Genomic DNA, 22,344 nt, shown 5'->3' with positions numbered 1-22,344 from the left:
TGGCAAGGATTTGGAAAAAAAGGGAACCTTTGGACAATATTGGCAGGAATGTAAATTAGCATATGGAAAACAGTAAGGAGGTTCTACAAAAAAAATTGAAAATGATTCAGGTATCTCCTGATTTCAAGGAATTGAAATCAGGATTTGGAAGAGCTGTTTGCACACCTGTGTTCATTGCTATGATATTTTCAATAGCAAAAACATGGAAAAATCTACATTTCCATTGACAGATGAATGGATGAAGAAAATGTGGCATATACGAGCAATAGAATGTTATTTAGTTTTGAAAAAAGAGGGGAATCCTAGCATTTGCTATAACATGGATGGACTTGGAGGATATTATGTTATAATTATGAATCACTTGGAGGAGATTCTAATGTGTGGCAAAGTTTGGGAACCTATAGAGGAGGATGTAGTGAGAATAGACATTTTGCTTACAGTGATTCTCACATTTGAGCATGCATCAGAATCGCCTTGGGAGTTGTTTAAACACAGATGACTGGGTCTCACCCCAGAACATCAATAGTTCTGCAGTGGAGTCGAAGAACTGGCATTTTTAACTGGTCCCCAAGTGATGCTGATGGTTGGGGTCACACTTTGAGGATCACTGGCTTGGAAGAGATGGGTCTTGCTTTACCACATTTAGCTACATAACCCTGCACCTGTCACTTTCACTTGTTCTTTAAAAAGTCCAGTTTCTGCATTTATAGCATAAGGACAGCAGTGGTGAGTGTGTCTTGGGTCACTGGATGGGTGAAATGAGATGGTATTGCAAACTGCTTAGCTCACGGCCTGTGTCGCAGGAAATGTGCAACCCACGCTGGATTTTACCAGTGTGTTTCCTCAGAACCTAAGGTCTTTCCTTAGGTTCAATCTGCTAGTTGCTCAGTGTGTTAAAGTGAGTTTTTGCTCCTGAAAGTCCTACTCTTAGGCTTTCCGAAACAGGAAATCTGGGTACTCTCATGTACTGCAAGTGTTCTGGGGTCTAGCAGAAAGGGTCCACCCCGGGGGTGTTGGCATATGTCAACCACGTGGTCCATCAGACTCCAGCCTCACGTGAGTGGTGTGGCCTTGTGGATCCCTGCTCTCCTGCCCGGATTCCATGTCATGCTGGGGTTGTTCTGCACCACCTTCCCAACACCTCTAGGGCAGTGAGTTGGGGTTATCCTAGTCACATGGCAACCAAACTGGTACCCAGGGAGATGGGAACAAGGCCCTGAATGGCCGCCAATGGCTTTGGAAACCACAAAATGTGTTCTCTCGATGGGCCAATGGATGTCCACACGATGTTTTCTCTTTTTCTCCCCATTTGCCCAGAACTCTCTTGGGTACACATTTCCCTCCTTTCCTATGTCCTAGAGAAGGGAACTGAAGCCTAATGTTTATCCCTGGGTGGTAGATGCCCTCTCCAGGATGGAAGGGATGCCCATGTTGGTCTGAGGCTCTGAATAGCAGAGTCAGCAGGTGGGCATAGGGTGCAGAGCAAAGGGGCACGGCTGCCACCTCTTCCTGGGCCCCTTGACTGAGTGCATTTGTGGAGTTGTATTTTCCATGTTTTCACCAGGCCAAGTTCCAGGGGATTTTTGGTAGTTTGAAAACATCTCTTTATTTTTATTTTTTTGTAGAGACGTACTCATCCAGCTAATCTTTACTGCTCCCACGTGGTTTGAGGAACTGGTGCCCGTGAATCCCAGTGGGTGTGGAGAAGGGGCACTTAGGGCTGGCCCAGAGGGTGAGAGGCAGAGGCCAGTTTTGCCTTGAGTTCTGGTTGGTCAAGGTGCTCAGGATCCCTGGGGTGGGAGGGGGTGAGTACCTGGGTTTTTCTTGGTTCCTCTTGGATTGAAGAGCTAAAGGAGACACAGGCGGGGGCTGGGGGGGAATGATGCATGGAAAAGCCGCAGGAGGTCATCTTTTTCAGATTGTTTATAGAAAATAACCCAGTCCCCAGGGAACAGGGTTGACTTGCTCCAAGTCACAGAGGATGCTGGGACAGAACAGGGCCTAAGATCCCAGGCCCTGCCTGCTTTTGTCACCTGTGCCTGTGTTCCTCCCTCAGCACACCTCAGGCATGTACCTTTGACCTGTCTGCTGGGTATCGGGCTGCTGTCATTTGATATTAATCTGGTGTCCCCATGGTGATCAATGCTAACCCTTTCCTGTAAAGAGAGGCATGGTATGATTCAGGTGAACTTCCAGTAGATAGGCTACACAGGTGCTCCCTCTCTAGGGACCATTCAGACGACAGTGCAGGTGGTGTGCTAATTGTTTTAAGTAGCTGATAGTAGTTAGGCCTCATAACTCATGGAGGCAGTTATTGGTATTCCTAACGTACAGATCAGAGACATAAAACAAACTGCCTAGCGTCACACAGGAGACAGGTGGCAGGGTAAATTTGATCCACTATTCATATTCTTCAGCCATTATGCTGTCTGCTATTGCAAACTAAGGAAGATACTGACCCAGAAAGGAAGCAGCAAAGCGCACCAAGAAAGACTATCACCTGTTCGCCCTGAACCTGTGTAAGTATTTGGTTTTCTGGAAAGATACAATTGCTTAGAAACAGGCCTCCGTGCCATCCTGGCCGAGGCTGTCACGTAATAGTGATGCCAAAAAGTGAATGTGAAAATTCAGTCAAGTGTAGGATTTTAAATATGAAAAAACCTGGACTGTTGGAAATTGTCATTGTCAATATGCTTTGTCACTTGATATGCTTGTGAATTTTCTATTCATACAGACGCCACGTGCCTTTGCTTTCTCTCCTTCCGGTGATTGTGATGGAAAGGAGACATGAAAGTTATTTTTAATTTGGCCACTGAACGAACATCCAGGCCTTCCCTTCCAGCAGCTAAGCCTATATGTTTTCTCAACAGGGTATTAATTACCTGGCTCTGAGAATGGCCAGACAGACTATTCTGGCATCTCTGGCTGCCCTGCTGGCTGCATGCAATTGCTTGTGGACCCAGCAGGACTCAGAGACTTCCACAGGATGCATCCTCCTTCTCAATAAACTCAGACATAGGTACTGGGTAACTTGTTAAACACATTTATTGATTTTTTTTTTTTTTATGACAGTAACCAAACACAGTGAGTGACCATTTATAAACAAGAAAAGAAAGGCATTCGTTTGTACTTTGTGAGATCCGGCTGCACCTGGAGAGAAAGACACCCCTTTCCCGGGAATTTACAAGGCAAAGTGCATTCCTTCACGGGAGCATCACAGGGGAGGGGATGGCAGTTTTTTGAAACGCGAGAAATCGGTCGCCTGCAACGTCAGGCTGAAGCTCACCTTGTATGAAGGATGGCGCCATGGAGTGGAGTTAAAGTTATACTTGCTTAGCAAATGCATTCCTGATTGCCACAAACCCAGTAAAACTGGCTGCAGATGAACGGACACATAGATGAAGGAGAAGGGAAACCAAAGAATGCAGCTGAGGGGAGCCAGGGCTCAGCCTGCCGGGAAGGAGAACAGACCCGAGCCAGAAAAAAAAAGTGAAATTAACTCGTTCAACACATTTATTGAGCTGTTAACAATAACCAAACACAATGTATGACCTTTGGAAAACAAGAAACAGCAAATGGATCAGTTCTGATCTTGGCAAATCCTACTACAGATATGTGACAAAGAGGGGAAATAATTCCATTTCTTTATAGTCTGCAGTGATATATATATATATACAGTGTGTAGCTCTTCAGTGTCTGTCCTTTTTTAAATTTCTTTTTTTTTTTTTTAAATCGTTGAGTAAACAGAAGAATCGTTATCTAGAAATAAAGTGTCCTTGCTCAGCTTTGTCCTGGTTCACTGTCACCAGCATCCTCAGAGGATCCTAGGACACTGTTGGAGAGGACTGGAAGCAATGTTCGGTTGATGTGTTCAGAGCTGTTTTCTCCTCTCTGTCTCTTCTGGAAGAATCTTGTATGTACAAAGGCTGAAAAGTCTCGTCGGGTAGATGTATCAATTCAGGAAAATGGTATCAAAATTGTAATCGGGTTAACTGGTTATTTTCTTCTAAACCTCTTAGGAAGGAGGCTTTTGTTTCTGAAAATGTCTCCTCATTACTCATTATATGTGTGTGTGTGTGTGTGTGTGTGTGAGCACTTGTGTGTGTGTGTGTGTGTGTGTGTGCGCGTGCGTGTAGGGGTGTGTGTAAGAGATGCGTTCCTCTGCCATGGTTTTTGCAGACCATATTCATGAAGAAGGGGCCAATCCAAAGAGTGAATGAGGCTTGGGGGAAGGAAGAAAGAAGGGGGACATTCTGGGTTACGCCAATTCACAGTCGTAGCGTTTCACTGAGGTGGGATTCTTCTTGGCTTAGTTCCCTACTTGAGAAGCCATTCGTTTACTGAAAAGAGAGAGAGAGAAAGAAACAAACCACACACATACACACACACATACACAACACAAAACAAGGCATAACTGAATTAATTTGCACATTAACGGGGCCTGACTCCAAAGGGGAAGGGGCTATTTTGTAAATGCCAGCTTACGTATTAGTATCCCAGCTACTCCCTTCCCCACGACCCTCTAGACACGTGCTGTTCAATCTGGTGGCCGCTAGCCACGTGTGGCCACTGAAATCCAAATGAGTTAAAATGCAAAGTTTAGTTACTAGCCACATATCAACTGTTCGACAGCCTCGTATGGAATAGATCATTTCCATCATTGCAGAAAGTTCTGGAGAACGGCACTGGTCTTGACCAGGGATGGGCAAACTTCAGACCAGGACCTGTTTTTGTGAATCAGGTTTTATTGAAATATTGTATTGTTTATTGTAAGTGAAGCTTCATTTATGGTAATCCACACCCCTGCATCTGGTTCTTGTCTGTGGTTGATGTCACACTACATTAGAGTGAGGCAGAGACGGTGTGACCCACAAAGCTTAAAATATCTGCTCACTGCCCCTTTACGGAAAAAGTGTGCTAATTTCTGTTGTAGACGATAGCTCTGTAGGGTTAGGGTCACACCTGTCTTCACCACTGCTGTGTTGCCATTGTCTACCTAAGTGTCTGGCACATAGTAGGCACACCATGAATAGATGCTGAATAGAGGGAAGGGGCAGTGCATGAGTTGGGCATTTATTTGTCTAGCAGTTCTGGCTTGAAGGGAGCAGACAAATCTATGGTTTAGGCAGTGTGTGTCAGTGTGTCTGAAAGAAGAGAGAAGGAAGGGCACATGGGGAGACCTGCCTGGTGAGAACCACAGGCCTGTCTTTGGAGAGTGTGCTATTGCTACAAAAGGCCTCCCCACCCAGGCTCTTGTTTGTCCCTCACAGCAGGCAAGGAAGTAAATGGGGATAGGGACTGTCAGAAAGAATCCTGGTCTAGAGGGGTAAATGAGCTGGTTGGGTATTTGTAGCTTGTTAGAACAAGGCCTGGACCTCAGGTCCAGGGCCTATCTAAGACATTATTGCACCTCCACCTCCCTTTCCACACTGAGAGTCTGCAAAATGACCACCAGATATTCAATCCATGTGCAGAAGGAAGGAGAGAGGGCTGAGGGTGGGCCCGGGTTTCAGGAGGCAGAAGTCATCTTAAACGTACCCTGCAGTAGGAATCATAACCATTCTAGGGTCAGAGTATTGGACAAAGATATGTTCACACATGTTACCTCATTGGACCGGATGGCCTGGCATCCAGAGCATTGCTCAACTTTGAGGGACACATAACCAAAGGCCCTACTGCTTCTTATTATCCTGTTCTAACATATAACCTTGGGGAAATCAGCCTTTCTGGGTTCTTGTTTAAAATGGCAATAAAAAAGGACTGTCTGGCCTGAACCAGAGGGGTATAAAGGTTTGATACATGTGACATCAAACTTAAATACACCTGTAGATATGCATCTTATATATCAAACATTTATCACCATTTAGTCACAATACATAGGCTTTCCAAAAAGAAAATCATCATGCAAATGTTGGGGGGAGGGTCCCCTTGTCATCCATAGTCATGATTTCTATACTGGGAGACAGTGTCAGGCTTTTAAGAACAGGTCTAAGAGGGACATGGGGCTCTGGCCTGGGTCCTCCTCTGCTGTCTGAGCCACCGTACCCACCTCTATACTGAAGCTTCTGGGCTCGGTTGTTCGGGCAGTCCTTCCCCTGTAAACTGAAGTTGATGTTGGTGCGGATGCAGCGGTTGTTGAGTGGCTGCACAGGCCTGAAGTTGTCACTCATGCTCAGAAAGATCTGAGATGGCTGATTCTGGCTGAGTAGGCGTAAGGAATGCATCTGAGGAGAGAGAAATAGCTGTGTGAGATGCAGTCACGCTCTTTGATGCACAAAGCAAGAAGTGAGACCAGGCAGACTGGGCCAGGTGGCACCAGGTGTCTGGGAAAGGGCACCAGCCACTTCTCCCTGGGTCCAGTTGAGTTGAGGAGCTGCTAAGGCCTCCAGGCATGGACCAAGCCTTGCTCCTGGCTCACTAGCTCGCATGTGACTCTATGGGTTATTTATTGCCCCCCTCACATGTGCCATCTGTTAAAGGAGAAATTCTAGCTAGGTGCTCTCCAGGGTTCCTTCTTGCTTTGACACCCCATGGTTCATTCATTCCCTGACCCCTATGTGGACATTACCCAGACCATAGTGATTGACCCAGGGGGTCAGAGCTAAACTAAGCTGGACCAATTCAGTTCCTTTTCTGTGCATCGCAGAGCCAGGGGTCTGACCTCTAGCACCTGCAGCCATGTTCCGCCACAGGACTGAGAAGCAAAAGGAGCCCAGCTCTAGCAGGAGAGAAGAATGAAGCAAATGTACAGTGAGGAGAGAAAAGCAGAGGAAGGGCTTCTGATTCTGGGGAGTTCCTGACACCCGTTTCTGATCTCATATTCCACAAGAAGCCCCAGTATCTTTTGAATAAATCCTTTGTCTAAGCTTAAGCTACCTGCAGGAGGTTCCTGATGCTTGTCACTCAATGAGTTCCAATCAATACAGAGAGGAGGCTGTGAACATGTCTCCTGTCAAGGAGGCTGAGTTCCGCTTCATTGGCTCATCTGTCCTTTAAGTTTTGATGGGCTCTCACAATTGTGGAACATCAGAGCATGTAATTTACCCCCCATGATAAGGAGGAGGAGTATCGATTTCACAGAGCAGGGTGACAGACCTGAAGTGCACCATGAGCCACGGAGCAAAGCTGGCCCAGGAGGGCAGGCCTGGCTCCCATCCATCTAGAACATCCCACATTCAAGAATGTGTGTGGAATACCATGTATCACATTGCCTCCTTTTGGAGACTGATGCATGTGTTATCAGTTTACAAAGGCCTGAGAAATCCTTCCACAATAAAACTTATGTAACTTTTTAAAACCCACCTTTTCCAAACATGTCCGATGCTATCATTCAATTTGCTCCTGTGCTCTTTGGATGGTATGACTGTAGAGTACATTTTGGGAGCTAACTGTGCAATCTTCTCTCACTCAGAAAGGTGGGATGCTTCTATAGTTAGTTCATGCTAAATCCTGAGGCTGGCTCTTTAAACACAGGTATTATGAGCTGAATTGTGTAACCCTCAATTTTCATAAGTTGAAGGCCCTGGTAACCTCGAGTACTTCAGGATGTGACCTTACTTGGGAATAGGGTCACTGTAGAGGTATTTAGCTAAGGTAAGATGAGGTTACTAGAATGGCCTCTTCAAATTAAGCATGATTGGTATATTTATAAGAAGGAGGACTCCATTTGTATACTATGAACTGAAATGCATTCTGCTGTCCTGTGTAACAAATGAGAACAAATAAATATATAAATTTTAAAAAAATTTAAAAAGAAGGAATTTGGACACAGAGACTCAGAAAATGTCACACGAAGATGAAGGTAGAGATTAGGGGTGATGCTTCTCATACCCAGTGGCACCAGAGACTGTGAGCAAACCATCTAAAGCCAAGGAGAGGAATAAAGTATCCTTCATATCTTTCATAAGGAATCAATCTTTTTGACACCTTGATCTTCAGCTTCTAGCTTTCGGAACCATGAGTCAATAAGTTTCTGTTGTTTACACCACCCCGTCTGTGGGACTTTACAACAGTCCCTAAGCCAACCCAGCCAGTCTTTACATCCATCTTCCCCATTAGCTAAAGGACGAAAGCTAAGCTCACCTGCATCCTGGTTATATAGACAGGCTTGTTCATTATTATCCAACTTGCTGTCTCATAGCAGGGAGGGATGGTCATCGACCCATCATAAGTAATGAAACTGGAGGTCTCTGGATATAGTTCCTCTATATTAAGTCCCTGTAGTAAGTATGCATCATCTAGAAAAGAAGGTAACAAAGACTTAAATGTTAAGTTTCTTAAGAAAGTACTGGTATTGTTTATATATATTTCTTTTTGGATTCCAGACAACTGGTATCTGTCAGGATAGGCTGCAGTAACAAACAGTCCCATCACCTCCTTTCCCTATTTCAATCACTTTAATCAACAAAGTTTTGTGTGTGGCTCTCAAACATGTCCATGCAAGTTTGGCTAAGGGCTTCCCTCCAGGTCTTTATTGTACATGTTTTGGGACCCAGACTCTTGGAGAAGACACTGTCTGGCTGCATTGTGATTTGTGGATCATAATGACAGAAGGAAAAGCAAGCATGGTGAAATATTTGTTGGCTCTGAAGGCTTTCGTCCCAAAGTGACACATTGACTTCTGCTCTCATTTTGGTAGCCAGAGAGTTCCATGACCAAGGCTGAAATCAGGGCTGCAAGGAAGCACATTCTTCCCATGGGATGGGACACTGAATGCTGGTGAGCTGAAAGCAATGTGGTCCACCACAGGACCATGGCAGAGTCAAGTCCTTCATGAGGGTCCCTGAGACCTGGGCCGTAGGCACGGTAGGCACAATGGAACGGACAAAGACCTGTTGAAAAGTTGCCTGGTTACGATTATTATTTATGAACATCATTAATTAAAAGAGCATTCAGCTGGGTGCGGTGGTGCACGTCTGTAATCCCAGCAACTTGTGAGGCAAAGGCAGGAGGAGCACAAGTTCCAAGCTGGTCTCTGCAACTTAGTGAGATCCTATCTCAAAATTTTAAAAATAAAAATAAAAAAAAGCTGGGGATGTGTCTCAGTGGTTAAGCGCCCCTAGTTTCAATCCCCAGGACCAACAAACAAACAAAACAAACAAAAATTGTTAAGAATATATTCTAGAAAGAAAAATAACTAGGTTAAATCCTAGCACAAGATTCATTGGTCAAGTTCAACAATTGACTTCATTTTTGACATGTCTCCTCCTGGTAGTCCCATGTGGGTAACCTTTTCTTATACACCTATTTAAGCAGTTCATATTTGCATATCTTTTGCTATTACATATAGTTTTTAATTGTTAAATATGGAGGAAAGAGAGAAAGAAGATACAATTCCAATCATCAACAACAATTACCACTAGCACCTTGCTAAATTTCTTTTTAATTTTTTTAAATCTCAGTGTATAGGTTAAATTTTTAGAAAACTGGAATGCACTGGGGTTTTGAAATCTGCATTGACTCTCTCCATCTCTTCCCTCCTCCCTTCTATGTTGCTTGCTGGGGCTCTCTTCTCCTGGCTTCCAAACCACAGTGCTTAGGGTTCTTATTTCTGACCATTATTTCTCAGTCCATTGCTGACTCTTATCTTCACCTGTTTCCCACACCCTGAGGACCTGCCCAAGCCTCTCTTCTTTCTCAATCTATGCTCTCATCCTGGGTAGCCCAACTATCCAGGCTCCAATTGTCCTCTGCACCCCAGTGCTTCCACATCTATGTCCCCAGAAGTGTGGCACCCTCCAGTGTGCCATGAACGCCAACTGTTGGGGTCAGTCCAGGTGGCTTGCAGAACATGTGGCAGGAGCCCAAAGCCTGACTGGCAGAGAGATGAGACTGGCTTCTGCAGTACCCCTGGTTTCACACGTGTTCTCTCATCCTGGTGAGAAAGGACTTAGTCTTTAGTGATCAATATAATTTCTCAAACTCAGTTTTGTGCATATATTACAGTAAAGGACTTGCACATGTAGTTGGAACTTTAAACGGAGCCAGTGAGGTGGGTCAGGGAGAGAGTAACATTCTCATTGACAAGAAAATAAAGATGAAAGAGGCAAAGTAAATATCCCAAAGCCACAGAGTAAGCTGGTGACTGCAAAGGAACTGGAACTCAACTCTCCTGGTCTCCACACTGAGATTGGTTACTCACTCAACAAACATTCACTAAGAACCTCTTGGGTTTGGCTCTGGGGATAGAACTATGAACAAGACAGGTGTTTTGTCTGTCTCTTCTAATTGAAGAGCGAGACAGCAAATGACAAAACATAAGTAGACTATGATGTCAGGGTGCTAAGTGCACTTACCTAAGGATCCTGGCATTAATGCTACTGATCTATTTTCTTGGGTAAAGACTACCTCTCCCTATGCCTTCCTCCAGAAATTGTTCATTTAACTCTCTCTGATAAGAAAGAGGCATCTTTGCTAAGGGAACTTGAATTCCAGGTTTTTGTTTTTGCTTGTTAACTAAATTATGAACAAATCTGTTGAGTCAGTAGTTTGAAATGATATTAAAAATAAAAAAGTCATTTTCTTTCTCCAATCCCAACTGCTCCTACTGGTCTCCAACTTTATCCATACAAATCCCCTGAGGAAGAGAGTTTGGTCAACCTGAGTAGCCCTAAGAGGAAGGACTTCCTTCCATGGGCTGCTGAAATAGAAACACTCTCCATCCAAACACAAAGCATCCAGGGCCAGCTGACGAGGGAATTAGTGATTGGAACATGAGGGGTCTGGGTCTGCACCGTGGCATGTGTGGTCAGGTGCTCCGATCACAAAGCCACAGTGTGCAGAGCACACAGATGTGACGGTCCTCAGGTGCTGGATAAGCTTATGCAGGGAACTTGACATTGGTGACTGTTTCTTAGCCCCTACTGTGTGTCAGGTTCTCAGCTCCGTGTAGGTGAGAAGGACATAATTAAGCGAATGTAGCTGGGAGTCACAGGGACAGTGATGTGCATCTGCACTGGCCCAGAGACAGCCTATCAGTTCTGCTTGGGGAGCTCAGGAAAGGATGGACCGAGGAGCTGACCCGAACGGCATCTTGAATGACAAGAGATAATCAGTGTGTGGCTGGCAGCGGGTGGCTGTCAAGGGCACTGTAGACAGATTCCTGCTAGAGAAAGAGCTCAGGAAGTTGAGTGTGGCATGTACCTGGGGACAGCTAGAGTGTGAGTGAGACGCAGGGGGAGGGATACTGTGGGAAATGAGCCTGGAGGGGTTCAGCACCAGCCACACAGGGAAGGCCCTTGTGTGTGCTGTTGGGAGTTCCGGCCTCATGCTGGAGGCCATTCAGAATCACTGAAGGGTTTGAAGCCGGGGATGGCATGATCAGATTTGCACTTAATGAGGCTTGCTCCGACGGTGGTTTGGCCTGAAGATTAACATATTGGATGAGAGAAAGAAGCATCCGGCACCTTCTTATTAAAGGTCAATGTGATTTGTTTAACCAAGCTTGCACAAGAAACATATTGGGTACTCTAGCGTGCTGCTATTATTGTGTTTTATTTTATTCAGGGGAGTGGGGAGGAGAGAATGCAGCAAGCACCATGAGGGGCATTTCAGGCATGACCAGAGTAAAGACAGAGGAGCTCTATGCTGAAATGGTAATCGGCCCTTGGGTGGTAGCACACTTGAAGAGAGGGCTGGAGGTGAGCACAGACCAGGAGCAAAGGGCAAAGGGTGATGTTGATGGATTTACCCCAGGATTGTTGATGGGGGGACAACTGTTTCCAGAACATCACAGTGGATGCAGTGGCCACAGAAGGCCTGGGCAGATCTTTATTCCTCACTGTATTCTTTGGTTGATTCTTGTTAATGTTCCTGCTTCATCTTTTGCCCTTTTTATTTCCCAGGCTATAGAACTTGGACAGACCCAGCGTGAAGAGTCTGAGCTTTGGACTCCTGCCCGAATTTGGATGCTGACTTTGTTGCTCATCGTCTGCGTGAACTTGGACCCACCGATAACAGACTGATCCTCTGCTTCCACATCTGTAATATACAGATGGTTGGAGTCCCTGGCTCACGGGGTTGTTTGAGGAATGCATGCAATCATGCTTTGCAAGTGTTATCCAGCACAAGGCCCAGCCTAGGTTAAGTAGCAATTCTGGGTAGCAGTGTCCTTGCCTAGCTTCTGGGGATGACCACTGCTTTCTTCCCCAGGACTCCCTGTTTTTTTTTCCCACTGAGTTGGTGCCCTCTTTTTTTTTTTTTTTTTAAATGTATTTATTAAATTATTTTGCCAATGATTATTTACCTATTTGACTGTCCCCATAAACTGGGAGCCTTTCAGAGAATTATTTGCATCTTTTATCTCTGAATCCTAATTGTCAGCATGAAGTCCTCTACATAGTAGGTGCTCAGTAAATGTAGATTAAATGAATCTATGAAATGGTTTCTCCCTGAAAGCCCTGCTAGTGGTGTTGCTGGGCAGAACCAAGACAGGAAAAGGCAACATCTGGTCAGATGATGGAAGGCATCTCTGAGGCTTCAGCCTGTACACATGCTACTTACCACCACCCCCTTGCATGTCACACCCCAGGACATTGGGATGAGACTGATGGCTTTGTCTCCATCTCCATGTGGTGTTCCCATGTGTCTACTCCAAGTAAGCCTGTACCCTCAACTACCTTGCTGAAGTTGGTCTGCATTTAGCATGTAACATTTGTCCTTCTGACTCACCACTCTGCTTCAAAGGCTGCTATTAAATCAATGTTCTGTCTTTTAGGTAGTAGGATTTGAGAGCGGCAGGCTACCTTTTTGCATCTTCTTTCTCCCTCACGGAAGCTTGCTTTTATTTGGTAGGACACAGACGCTGGGATACAAGAAAGGAATATGGCCAAACCAGAAGTTTTCAATCCTAGTGTCCAGGCACACTGGGTGTCTCCCCTGGCCAACCAGGCCTGGAACTGAGTATCACCCACAAGCTAGCTTGTCCACGCAGCAGCCAGCAGACCCCCAGCCTTTTGTGTACCTCAGTGTTATGGTCTGGTTGTTGTAGGCAGAACGGAAGCCTGAGAATTAATTCATTGGATGTTGAATCCTCCTCTCCAAATTCTCCAGGCTCTAGTCATTATAGTAAGGATGGCAAAAAAATCTAGAAAAGGTCAGGATTGTTTGTGCACAGAGATACACAGATATGGCACGGAGCACAAAAGAGGCCAAATGGGGTAATGACACATGTCTCTGCTAGCTTTAAGGACATTTATGGAGAGAAAGTCATGGCAGAAGTTCAAATAGTTTTTCATGGACCATCTTATAAAGATCTCTCTCTCTCTCTCTCTCTCTCTCTCTATCTCTATCATCTATTTTAATCTATCTTATGAGAAAATAGCTTATAGAGGGAAAATCATCCCTGGACTTCAAGTCAAGAGTCTTAATCCAAGTCCAACTGTGGCTTTGCCAGTAGCTTATGATTTCTTCACAAGTAAGTCATGTAACCTCTTACTTGTGGCAAAAATTGTGCATAAATGCTCAGGCCATCTTTAGATAACAAAAATTACATAGATTCAAAAATGTCTCTCTGAATAAACAAGTTTATATAGCCAAATTAATCTTCTCTAGGTCAAATTTTTGGCATGAGAATGTTGTAGCTTCTTATGCATTGGCTGTATCTTTCTAGTACAGGAAACCCCTGGATAATCAATAATAATAGAATGTCTATGAGGCTGGGGTTGTAGTTCAGTGGCAGAGCGCTTGCCTAGCATGTGGGAGGCACTGGGTTCGATCCTCAGCACTACATAAAAACAAAATCAATGAAGGTATTGTGTTTACCTACAACTAAATATATATATAAAAGAATATTTAAGCACAATACACAGCCCATTTCAGTCTTTCAAATGACTGCAAAAGTTGATAGTTGTGTGTTGGTTTTATGGCATGCTCTTGCTGAATCTCTGATGTATTTTGTACTAAGTTCTTAATCATGGTTTCAACTCTTAATTTTTTTTTTTTTTTGTTAAAAGCACACTATGATGAAATGCTTGGGATAATGCAGTAGGGAAATCTTTTCCTTGGTCCGAGATTCTGGCCTCTGTCAAATGTATCCTGCTTACTCATGTGGACCACTGATGAGCGCTAACATTGCCTCTTCCTGCTTATGCGGTTCTCGTTCAAAGCAAATGGTTCCAATGCGAAAAAGACTGGGCACTTCCCGAGATCAATATTGTTTCTGATCAATATGGAACTATTTGGCAATTTTATTATATGGAATGACATTTCCTCTTATAATCTGAGGCAAATTCAACTGAAATGAAAAAAAAAAGCAATTACTAAAGAATAAAGTAATATGGTTTTCTGTTTTACACAAACAATAAATGAAAAGAAGGGCCTCCGAGAATTGGATTCTTGGAGGTAAGCTGCCCCTTTTCTACTCCTTGCTGACATGAATAACTACTTAGATTGCAACCTGGGAAGCGGCGGGCTGCATTTCGCATTCTGTGAAAACATTTCCGAAGCCATTCCTTTGAAATGAAAGTACAAGTTCAATTAAGCATAGAGAAAGGCACCCGGAGCAATCTGCTTAAAGTCCTCAGTGATATTTCATCACATTTAACACCACGTCCCTTAAGAAGCAGTGCAGAGAACACTTCCCCAAGAACTGTGAAGTAGAAGGCGGTTACAATGGGGCCCACCCTGACCCATGCCTTCCTCTTTTAACACAGGGGTTTGGGGGAGGGTGGGGCCAAAGTGGAGTTAAACAAAGAAGCCTGCAGAAGTTCTTTTAAAGAGTCATGTATGTAAGAAATAAATAATTTTTTAAAAATTGAAAAAAAAAAAAAGAGTTTGCTCCACTGCCAGACACCTTACGGGAAAACTGTCTTCCAGATGCCTTCAGTGGGCTGTCTTTATTTCCCTGTAGGAAATTTATTAAAAATGTCACCAGACCTTTGTGATCCTTTGCATTCCTGTTATTGAAGCCCACCATCATATTGACATCCCATGACATGAATGAGGCACACGAAGTTGAAGGGCACGTGAAATAAAGTAACACACTGTCCGAGGATGTTAGAAGATTGCTCATTTATAGACAATGTTGTAAGAAGTGCTTCCTCTTATCACTTAAGATGGCTCTTTGCATTCAACTAATCATTAATTTGCTACCTGAGAATACCACAAAATCCCCCTTTATAAAAAAACGAATGATGAAATCATTCAATGAAATCAAATGATAGGAATGCTATCTTTTATTTTTCTGGGGTCCTGAGCCAGCTAATTAATTAACACAAGGAAAACAGAGGAATGGAGGCATTATTCCAATACACTACATAAAAAATTAGAACATTTCAATAAGCTACCAGTACCTTCTCTAGAAAATGTTTCCAGAAAAATCTTTTTTTCGATGTCACGATTGCAATCTTGCCCCTCACTCTGTTGAAGGGGAATTTAACTTTAATAAAATGGATTTTCTTTAGAAGACTTTCTAAATTCACCCTGAAATTAATTCAGGTTGGTTTTTACCCATTGTGGATTCCAGTTAGTGTTTTATAAGTTTTTACTCAGAGGTAGGAAATCTAAAGCTTCTAAGGAATGTAGTAGAGTCTCACTGTCATTACAGTGTGCTGCATGGGTACAAATAGGAGCCACGCTTCATTTAAAGTAAGAAAATTCTGTTCACCTTTGGTTTTATTCTCATTTGGCATCAAAGTGACCTGATTCCTGGCTTTGTTAACCAAGTCAAAAGAATGATTCTGCACAATTTCCTCTTTCCTAGCCATGCCTGCTGTGCCCAAACCTATAGACCTGGCAAATGGGCAGTGTCTCCACCAGCTGCCATGTTGGGGTGATTTCCCCCAGGTTTCTAGGGAAATCTAAGCTTCCTAGGAATCACATTGTCATGACTGTGCACTATAAAAATACTAACTACACAGGAGCTGTTTGTTCCCTCCTCCCCGCACCTCCGCACTGGCTGAGGAGGTGGCCACAGAGGAGCCTCTTGCATGGTGGGATTTTACAGATATCTTTAGAAGTGTTTTTCAATTCTAAGTCATGAAGATTTGAGCTGCTCTTTCGAAAGTGAAGACATGTCCCGCCTCTCTTGTCTATTTATTCTTACTTCCACGATTTCACCCAAGTTTAAATGCCATCTGGATGTCGATGTCTTCCACATTTACATTTCAGTATTCTCTCCTGAAATCCAGACTTATCCAACTGCCTACACCCCACCTCTTCTTGGGGGCCTAATAGACATCTTAAGCTCAACGTGTTCAAAGTTTGTGATTCCCTTTCCACCCACAGATATGCTTCCCCTAAATCTGCCCCATCTCAGTGGATGGGAGTGTCTTCTAGCCCCAGCTAAAAACCTTAAGGTCATTTTTGACATCTCTTTTCCTCCCATTTCACCCATCTGATTTACCAAGAAATCTCTTGGCTTTACCTTTAAAATAAACCCAAATCATTTGCCACTACCCCTTCCCATTGACATAGTCATGATCAAAGTCCCATGATTTGGATGGCTGCCTTCGTTTCTCACTTTCCCCCTTGATTCTCTGAAGTCTATCTGCAGCCAAGTAACCAGAGTGCTCCTTCTTTCAGCAGATCATGTCCCTTGGCTTGAAGTCAGACTGGCTTCTAGTTACAACATGGCCTCCAAGAGGAAGACTTGAGGACGACTGAACCCGTCTGAAAGCACTCTCTAAGCCTTTTCTGGTTACTGTATATGCCCATAATGACAGTGCCACTGTTGTGCCTCTAGGTGACACTGATTTCCATTGGAGGTCCCATGCCAAGGGAAACACAGGAATTGCAGAAAAGTTGGGTGGAGATGACCCTGAACATGGGCCACCACATTAGTTGTGTGATTAGTTTATGTCCCTTCCGAGTGGAACAAATACAAAAAGCAAAAAAAAAAAAAAAAAGGCTCTTCAAAATGTCACGCTGACAAATTTCATGTAATGTCAACGTATCAGGATTAAAACTAGTTTTAAGACCTCAGAGCTAACTTTTCTTGTTCCGTAGGGAGGAAGCATGATAAAGGAAATGACCTAGGACCCAGAATCCTTGCTCTCTAGCGTGGAAGTGTAGGCTGTTGGTCATTAAGTGTGTGCTTGCTCCTCACCCCCATCTCCATGGGTGGGTTTTGATTTTGGGCTTGGCCACGTGGCTTGTGTTGGCCGGTGGAAAGTGAGCAGAGGTCTTAGGTCACATGACGTGTTTCTGACCTCCACCAGGAGACTAGGGCTCCTGGTCCTGGACGAACTCGAGCTGTGTGGAGTGAGCTGCCTCAGCTGACCCCTGGAGCTCTGGCTGGAGACCCCGTTACCCCGACTGACCCTAAGAGCAGCAGGGAAGAGTCAGCGCTTGCTGTTGAGTACCCACTTGGCGGCATCCGCGGGCTCATCCGTAAGCTGGGGTAAGCAACCGGACCCACTTTGGAGGACTTGGTGAGCATGAGCCGAGGTGCTGCATGTAAGCATGGAGCCTGGAGTGTGAACATTGCTCAGAGAGCGTCCCTCCATATTCCTGATGCCCATCTTGTCATACAGTAGGCACTGCATCTAAGCAATCCGGGGAAATTGGAGCTCCGCGGGGGTGTAATTCTGGGCAGCAGCAGTGGTGTGGGCTGGTTGGGGGAGTAGGGGTGCTGTGGTCAGGTGAACCGAGTACTGTGGTTGCAGTGGTTGTCTGTGTATGTGGGTGGATGGGTGTTGATTGTTTTCTGTTTCACTTACAAAAGTGGAAGCAGGCTACCCTGATAGGTGCCCCCAAGCAGGTGGCTTTGTCTGCATCAGGACTGGAATTCATGGGCTGATGCCAGCATATCCTCCTGCCTCTTGCAGCGCTTCCAGAGAGATCCCCAGGCTGGTGTCTCTCCCTATGCCACTGGCTGTGTCCTATTCCAGGTCCCTCACACCCCCTGCTTGTCACCAGGTCAACCCTCCACAGGCCGGTGGCTTCAGGGGAGTTTAACCAGATGGAAGAGATCTGTATCCTGCTGAGCAAATCAAATCCCTTTCCGCCTGTGTCCTGTGCATGGGGTGTTGAGGCCATCCCTTCATATCAGGCCATCATTATCCCTGTGGTGCTGGTCCTTTCAGGTGTGTGACAAAGGTCGCTATGGGGAACACCTACATTATTCCCCCCTGGGGCATCAGAGTACAAAATACCTGTTATTAGGGGGCAGAGACAGTCTCCTCTCCCCATGCAGTCAGGGTCTCTTTATCTTGCTTGGATTCCCCTTTCTCTTCCTGTGGCCCTAGCAGGCATGGAGACTGGGGGTCAGATGGCAGAGGGAGTGCTCGTACAGTCTTCTAGGTCTGTCTCCAGAGCACCCTTCCTGCCACTCCTTACTGCTGAGGCCATCATTCCTCCACTCACTTGGGCTTCACTGATGCTGATGGGGTGTGCTTCACCTTGGGCACCAAGGGCTGCTAGAGATGGAGCCCCTCCCTCTGAACTCTCTGCAGTCTCCTCAGTGCTCTCCAAGGTTTGTAGCCTCTGCTGCCTCTGCCTGCAATGCTTTGGCTTCCTCTTTCCCTCCTTTCCTCCTTTCTTCCACCCCTCTCTTTGTCTATCATTCCTCCCCTTTCTCTTTCTATCCTTCCCTTGATCTCCTTCTCCCTCTCTCTCTCCCCTCCTCTCCCCTGTTCCTCCCTCTGTGGCAGCAGCCGCATCACGTCATATTAATCCGACCAGAGCTGGGGGTGAGGTGGGGAGGGGAGAAAAGCCCCCCCCCCCCCCCACCGCCAATGATCGACTTTGAGTAGCAATCTGTCAGATTGTGTGTTGGGACTTAATGTGCAATTTCATGGTTTTTCACGGTCTCTAAACTGCAAATTCAAGATTATTTGAAAACATTTTATTTAATTTTCATGCTTTTTTAATCAAAAAAAGTTAAAAGAATAATAATCTTTTATGGGCAGTTATAAATGTGCTATTTACAAGCAAGACGGAAATATCTCCCTTAGCTGAGCAATCTAAGTGTGTGCTTAGAGAGGACTCCACCAGCATACTGATGAGGGTGGCCGCAATGTGTTTAGAGACAACTTAATTCATTCTTCTAGATGATGTCTGTCTAGTGGGGTGATTCTCCAGGCTCATCCATCACCCCAGCAGCACCTCTGTCTCCTCACACAGGAGGACCTAGTGGTGAGCAGCTTGTGGGTAGGGCTTGCATCTGAGCCATCTTTACCTTCCTGAAGGAAGTGTTTGTTGAATGAATAAATGAGCAAGCGAGGGGCAGAGATCTCTATACTTTTCCTCCAGTCACCCAGGGGAGGCCTTTAAACACTCACTCTGTCTTTCCTACATCACCTTTGGAGGTAGAAGCAGTGGGCAAAGCTGAGCTCCTGGATCAAGGATGTGCCAGGGAGATGTGGGGCGTTAGAACGTTTGCTTGCTTTTTTTTCTTTTGCCTTTGGTGGAAATCATTGTTTACTTAGTGATTGATTCAAAACTCTAGAAGGGGAAGACTTTAGGAATCTCACACAACTTTCTCTAAATCCTGCAACTTCTGGGGTTGCTGAGGAGGAGGGCTGCGGTACCTTCATTTTTCTCCTCCTTCAACTTTTCACTGTTCTCTTTTTTCTGCTAAAGAAATCTGGGATGAAGCACTCCAAAAACTCAAGGAAACTGCGCAGAGTCTCTGGATCCATGGGCCACAGAGAACAAAAAAACGATGCCACCTCCTGCCTCCTCCTGGAAGGGGGGCCCAGCCATAAGGAGAAGGAGACTCGGCCCGGCCCAGGGACTCAGTTAAAGGTTGGACCCAAAGTACCTGGTGGGTACTTTTGCAATCATACGATTGGCAAAGCTCCATCTGTGGACAGCTGACATGGTGGAGTTAGCCAGCCAGCCATCAGAGTCCCCCAGCTCGTTACCAAACCACGGAATAACAACGACCACATCGTCATAATCGTTATTGCCTGAGACAGGCGTGGCTGACTAAGACACCCCAGGGACTTCTGCTTGAAATGAGCTGCTTCTTGGCCAAACCCCGACTCTCCAGAGTGACTTTGTAACAGAATTAAAGGATCATGAAGCTGAAAGGGGCCCACGGAGATCATCAGTTCTGGCTTCTTGCCTTTCGACAGGGCTGACCTTTATAGAAGAGTTGCTGTAGGGGAAATGGAACCAAACTTACTTTTATATGTTATTCTTGTGATGGTATCTCTGTTGAGCATTCGATTAAGAAATGGGTTTGATGAATCAGAAACCTAAGGGGGGGAAGAGAAGAAAATATGAATGACTGGGTAGCACTTTCCCAGGATAAGCATCACCTCTGTGCATTCTCTTGCCCATTTGTAACGGTTTGGATGTGAGGTGTCCCCCCCAAAAGCTCACATGTGAGACAATGCAAGAAGGTTCAGAGGATCAATGATTGGGTATTAAGAGTCTTAATCCAATCAGCGAATTAATCCCCTGATAGGGATTAACCAAGTGGTAACTGAAGTGGTAGAGTGTGGCAGGAGGAGGGGAGATTTGGGGTCATGGCTTTGGGGTATATATTTTGTATCTGGAGAGTAGAAACTCTCTCTCTCTCTCTCTGCTTCCTGATCACCCTGTGAGCTACTTCCCTCTGCCACACTCTTCCACCATGATGTCCTTCCTCACCTCGAGCCCCGAGGAATGGAGCTGGCTGCCTATGGATTGAGACCTCTGAAACCGTGAGCCCCTAAAGAAACCTTTCCTGATCTACAGTTATTCTGGTTGGGTCTTTCAGCCGCCACAGCAAAAAAAAAAAAAAAAAGCTGACTAAAACACCATTCATACTTACTTAGTGCCCACTATGTATCCAACTCTATGATGGCTGGAAATTCAGAGATCACAGACATAGACCCTATGCTGTAGGAGCCCCCAGTGTAGACAAGAAAGACAGGTGAGTGGGTGAGCAAATGGTTTTCATATGATGTGAGGAGGGCTATGATAGTCTCAGGTGTGATGTTATTAGGGAAAAGGGGCATTAGGCATGCGTGTGTCTGGGAGGATGGGTGGAAGTCAGCAGGTGTTTTGGTGGGAGAGTGTGGAAAAGGGGGAAGGGCAATAAAAACATGGAGGACCTATACATCCATGGATGGGGGCCGTGAGAACCTGACCTGCTCACGGAAGCATTTCAGAATTGTGTTGCTGGTGGAGCGGAGGTTGTGGGGAAGGATGGAGGGCGAGGCCAGGGAGTGGGCAGAGGCTGACACATCAGGCTTTGGAAGTCATGCTAGGACATGAACAGTTTATTCTGTAGGAATGGAACTATCAAAGCATTTTGAGTAGAGAGTACAGAGTGACATGTTAGGAGATAGATATTTATCTAAGCACGGAGTGAGAGGGAAAGAGTATCCAGGATAAAAGTATCAGCAGGTGGAAAAAGCCACTCTAAAAAGTAATATAGAAACTTGATATATCACTGGTAATTACTACACAAATTGAATATCCATAAGTCATACCTTTCAGCCAATCAGTCCCTTCCTTCCCACATCCATCCATCCATCCATCCATCCATCCAGTAAATATTCACCAAGTGCCCATCATGGGTCCCATTTTATGTGTATGCCCTTATAGCTCCAATTCCAGGGAGGAGGAGCTAAACTTCAAGGAGCCCAGAGCTACCTTTGGTGGACCCACCACGTATGAGTTCCCGTGTGGCTCCGCGTCACCATGAGCGCTGTTTCCTTCCCAGTGCCTTTTCACTCAGCCTCTCCTGAGTGCCCCTGTTCATCCTCCTCCTTTATCTCCTACCTTGCTCAGCTCAGCTCTGCTCTGCAATTTACGCCTCGGCTGCTAATCGGATGCTGTGACACATCAACATTTTAAACCTGATTTATTCTGAGGGTTGGAAAAATTGCAGCAGATGATGATTATTATTAGATAAGCAACAGGTAATTTTGGTTTGGGGAAAGCACAGGCTGTTTATTTTCCCTCCATCTGTCTCTCTTTTCACACAGTTTGCTGGGTGTGTTGTGGGGAGACACACACCCAGGGGAGCTTGACCAGTGATAATGCTCCATGGAGACTAAAGTCCACTCTGAATGGAGAAAAGTCCCTAATTGAACACTGTCGCTCCCTGGAAACTTTAGTGCTAAATTCAACTTCTACTGTGACATAGCCTTTAGCATTTAAAAGATGGCTTGAAGTCCCCTGCTTGTGCTCAGGCATTCCACTAAGGAAGGAGGGCCAAAAATATGTTGTCATGGCTGAGAAGGAATCTGCCATGTCCCTTAATTGCTGGGGGTCTCAGGCTCCTGGTACCTGGTGAGTCCAGACAGCATTAACATGGAGACTATCCCCTTTTGGGCTGATTAAAAATAATTGAGAAATTTCCAAAGTGCTCACAGATGATTTGTGGGCACTAGTGTGCAGGCGGTGTGGGTGAGAGGATAAAATATGTACTTGGTATAAGTGAGCTTAAGTGGGAAGTTAATGGTG

At 45.2% G+C, this 22,344-nt stretch overlaps 1 protein-coding gene and 1 long non-coding RNA gene across 2 annotated transcripts in view; one reads left to right on the top strand and one right to left on the bottom strand.

The window, feature by feature from the left end:
- Positions 1 to 1,877: 1,877 nt before the first annotated feature.
- On the top strand, positions 1,878 to 3,783 carry LOC114083440 (uncharacterized). The gene is made up of 2 exons (XR_003581146.2): positions 1,878 to 2,519; positions 3,073 to 3,783. It is a non-coding gene; the product is annotated as an uncharacterized lncRNA (long non-coding RNA).
- A 101-nt stretch (positions 3,784 to 3,884) lies between these two features.
- Positions 3,885 to 22,344, bottom strand: part of Ca10 (carbonic anhydrase 10) — a 466,152-nt gene continuing 447,692 nt past the window's right edge. Inside the window, exons 6-9 of the mRNA XM_027924743.2 lie at positions 20,069 to 20,141; positions 8,083 to 8,237; positions 6,050 to 6,224; positions 3,885 to 4,340 (exon numbers count right to left, since the gene is read on the bottom strand). Of these exons, the coding sequence (XP_027780544.1) occupies positions 4,318 to 4,340; positions 6,050 to 6,224; positions 8,083 to 8,237; positions 20,069 to 20,141 (426 nt within the window). The 3' untranslated portion in view covers positions 3,885 to 4,317. The remainder of the gene's footprint in view (positions 4,341 to 6,049; positions 6,225 to 8,082; positions 8,238 to 20,068; positions 20,142 to 22,344) is intronic.

The sequence above is a fragment of the Marmota flaviventris genome, chromosome 17, assembly GCF_047511675.1.
Source record: "Marmota flaviventris isolate mMarFla1 chromosome 17, mMarFla1.hap1, whole genome shotgun sequence".
NCBI classification, from domain to species: Eukaryota; Metazoa; Chordata; class Mammalia; order Rodentia; family Sciuridae; genus Marmota; species Marmota flaviventris.
This window is presented reverse-complemented; position numbering and strand designations above follow the sequence as displayed.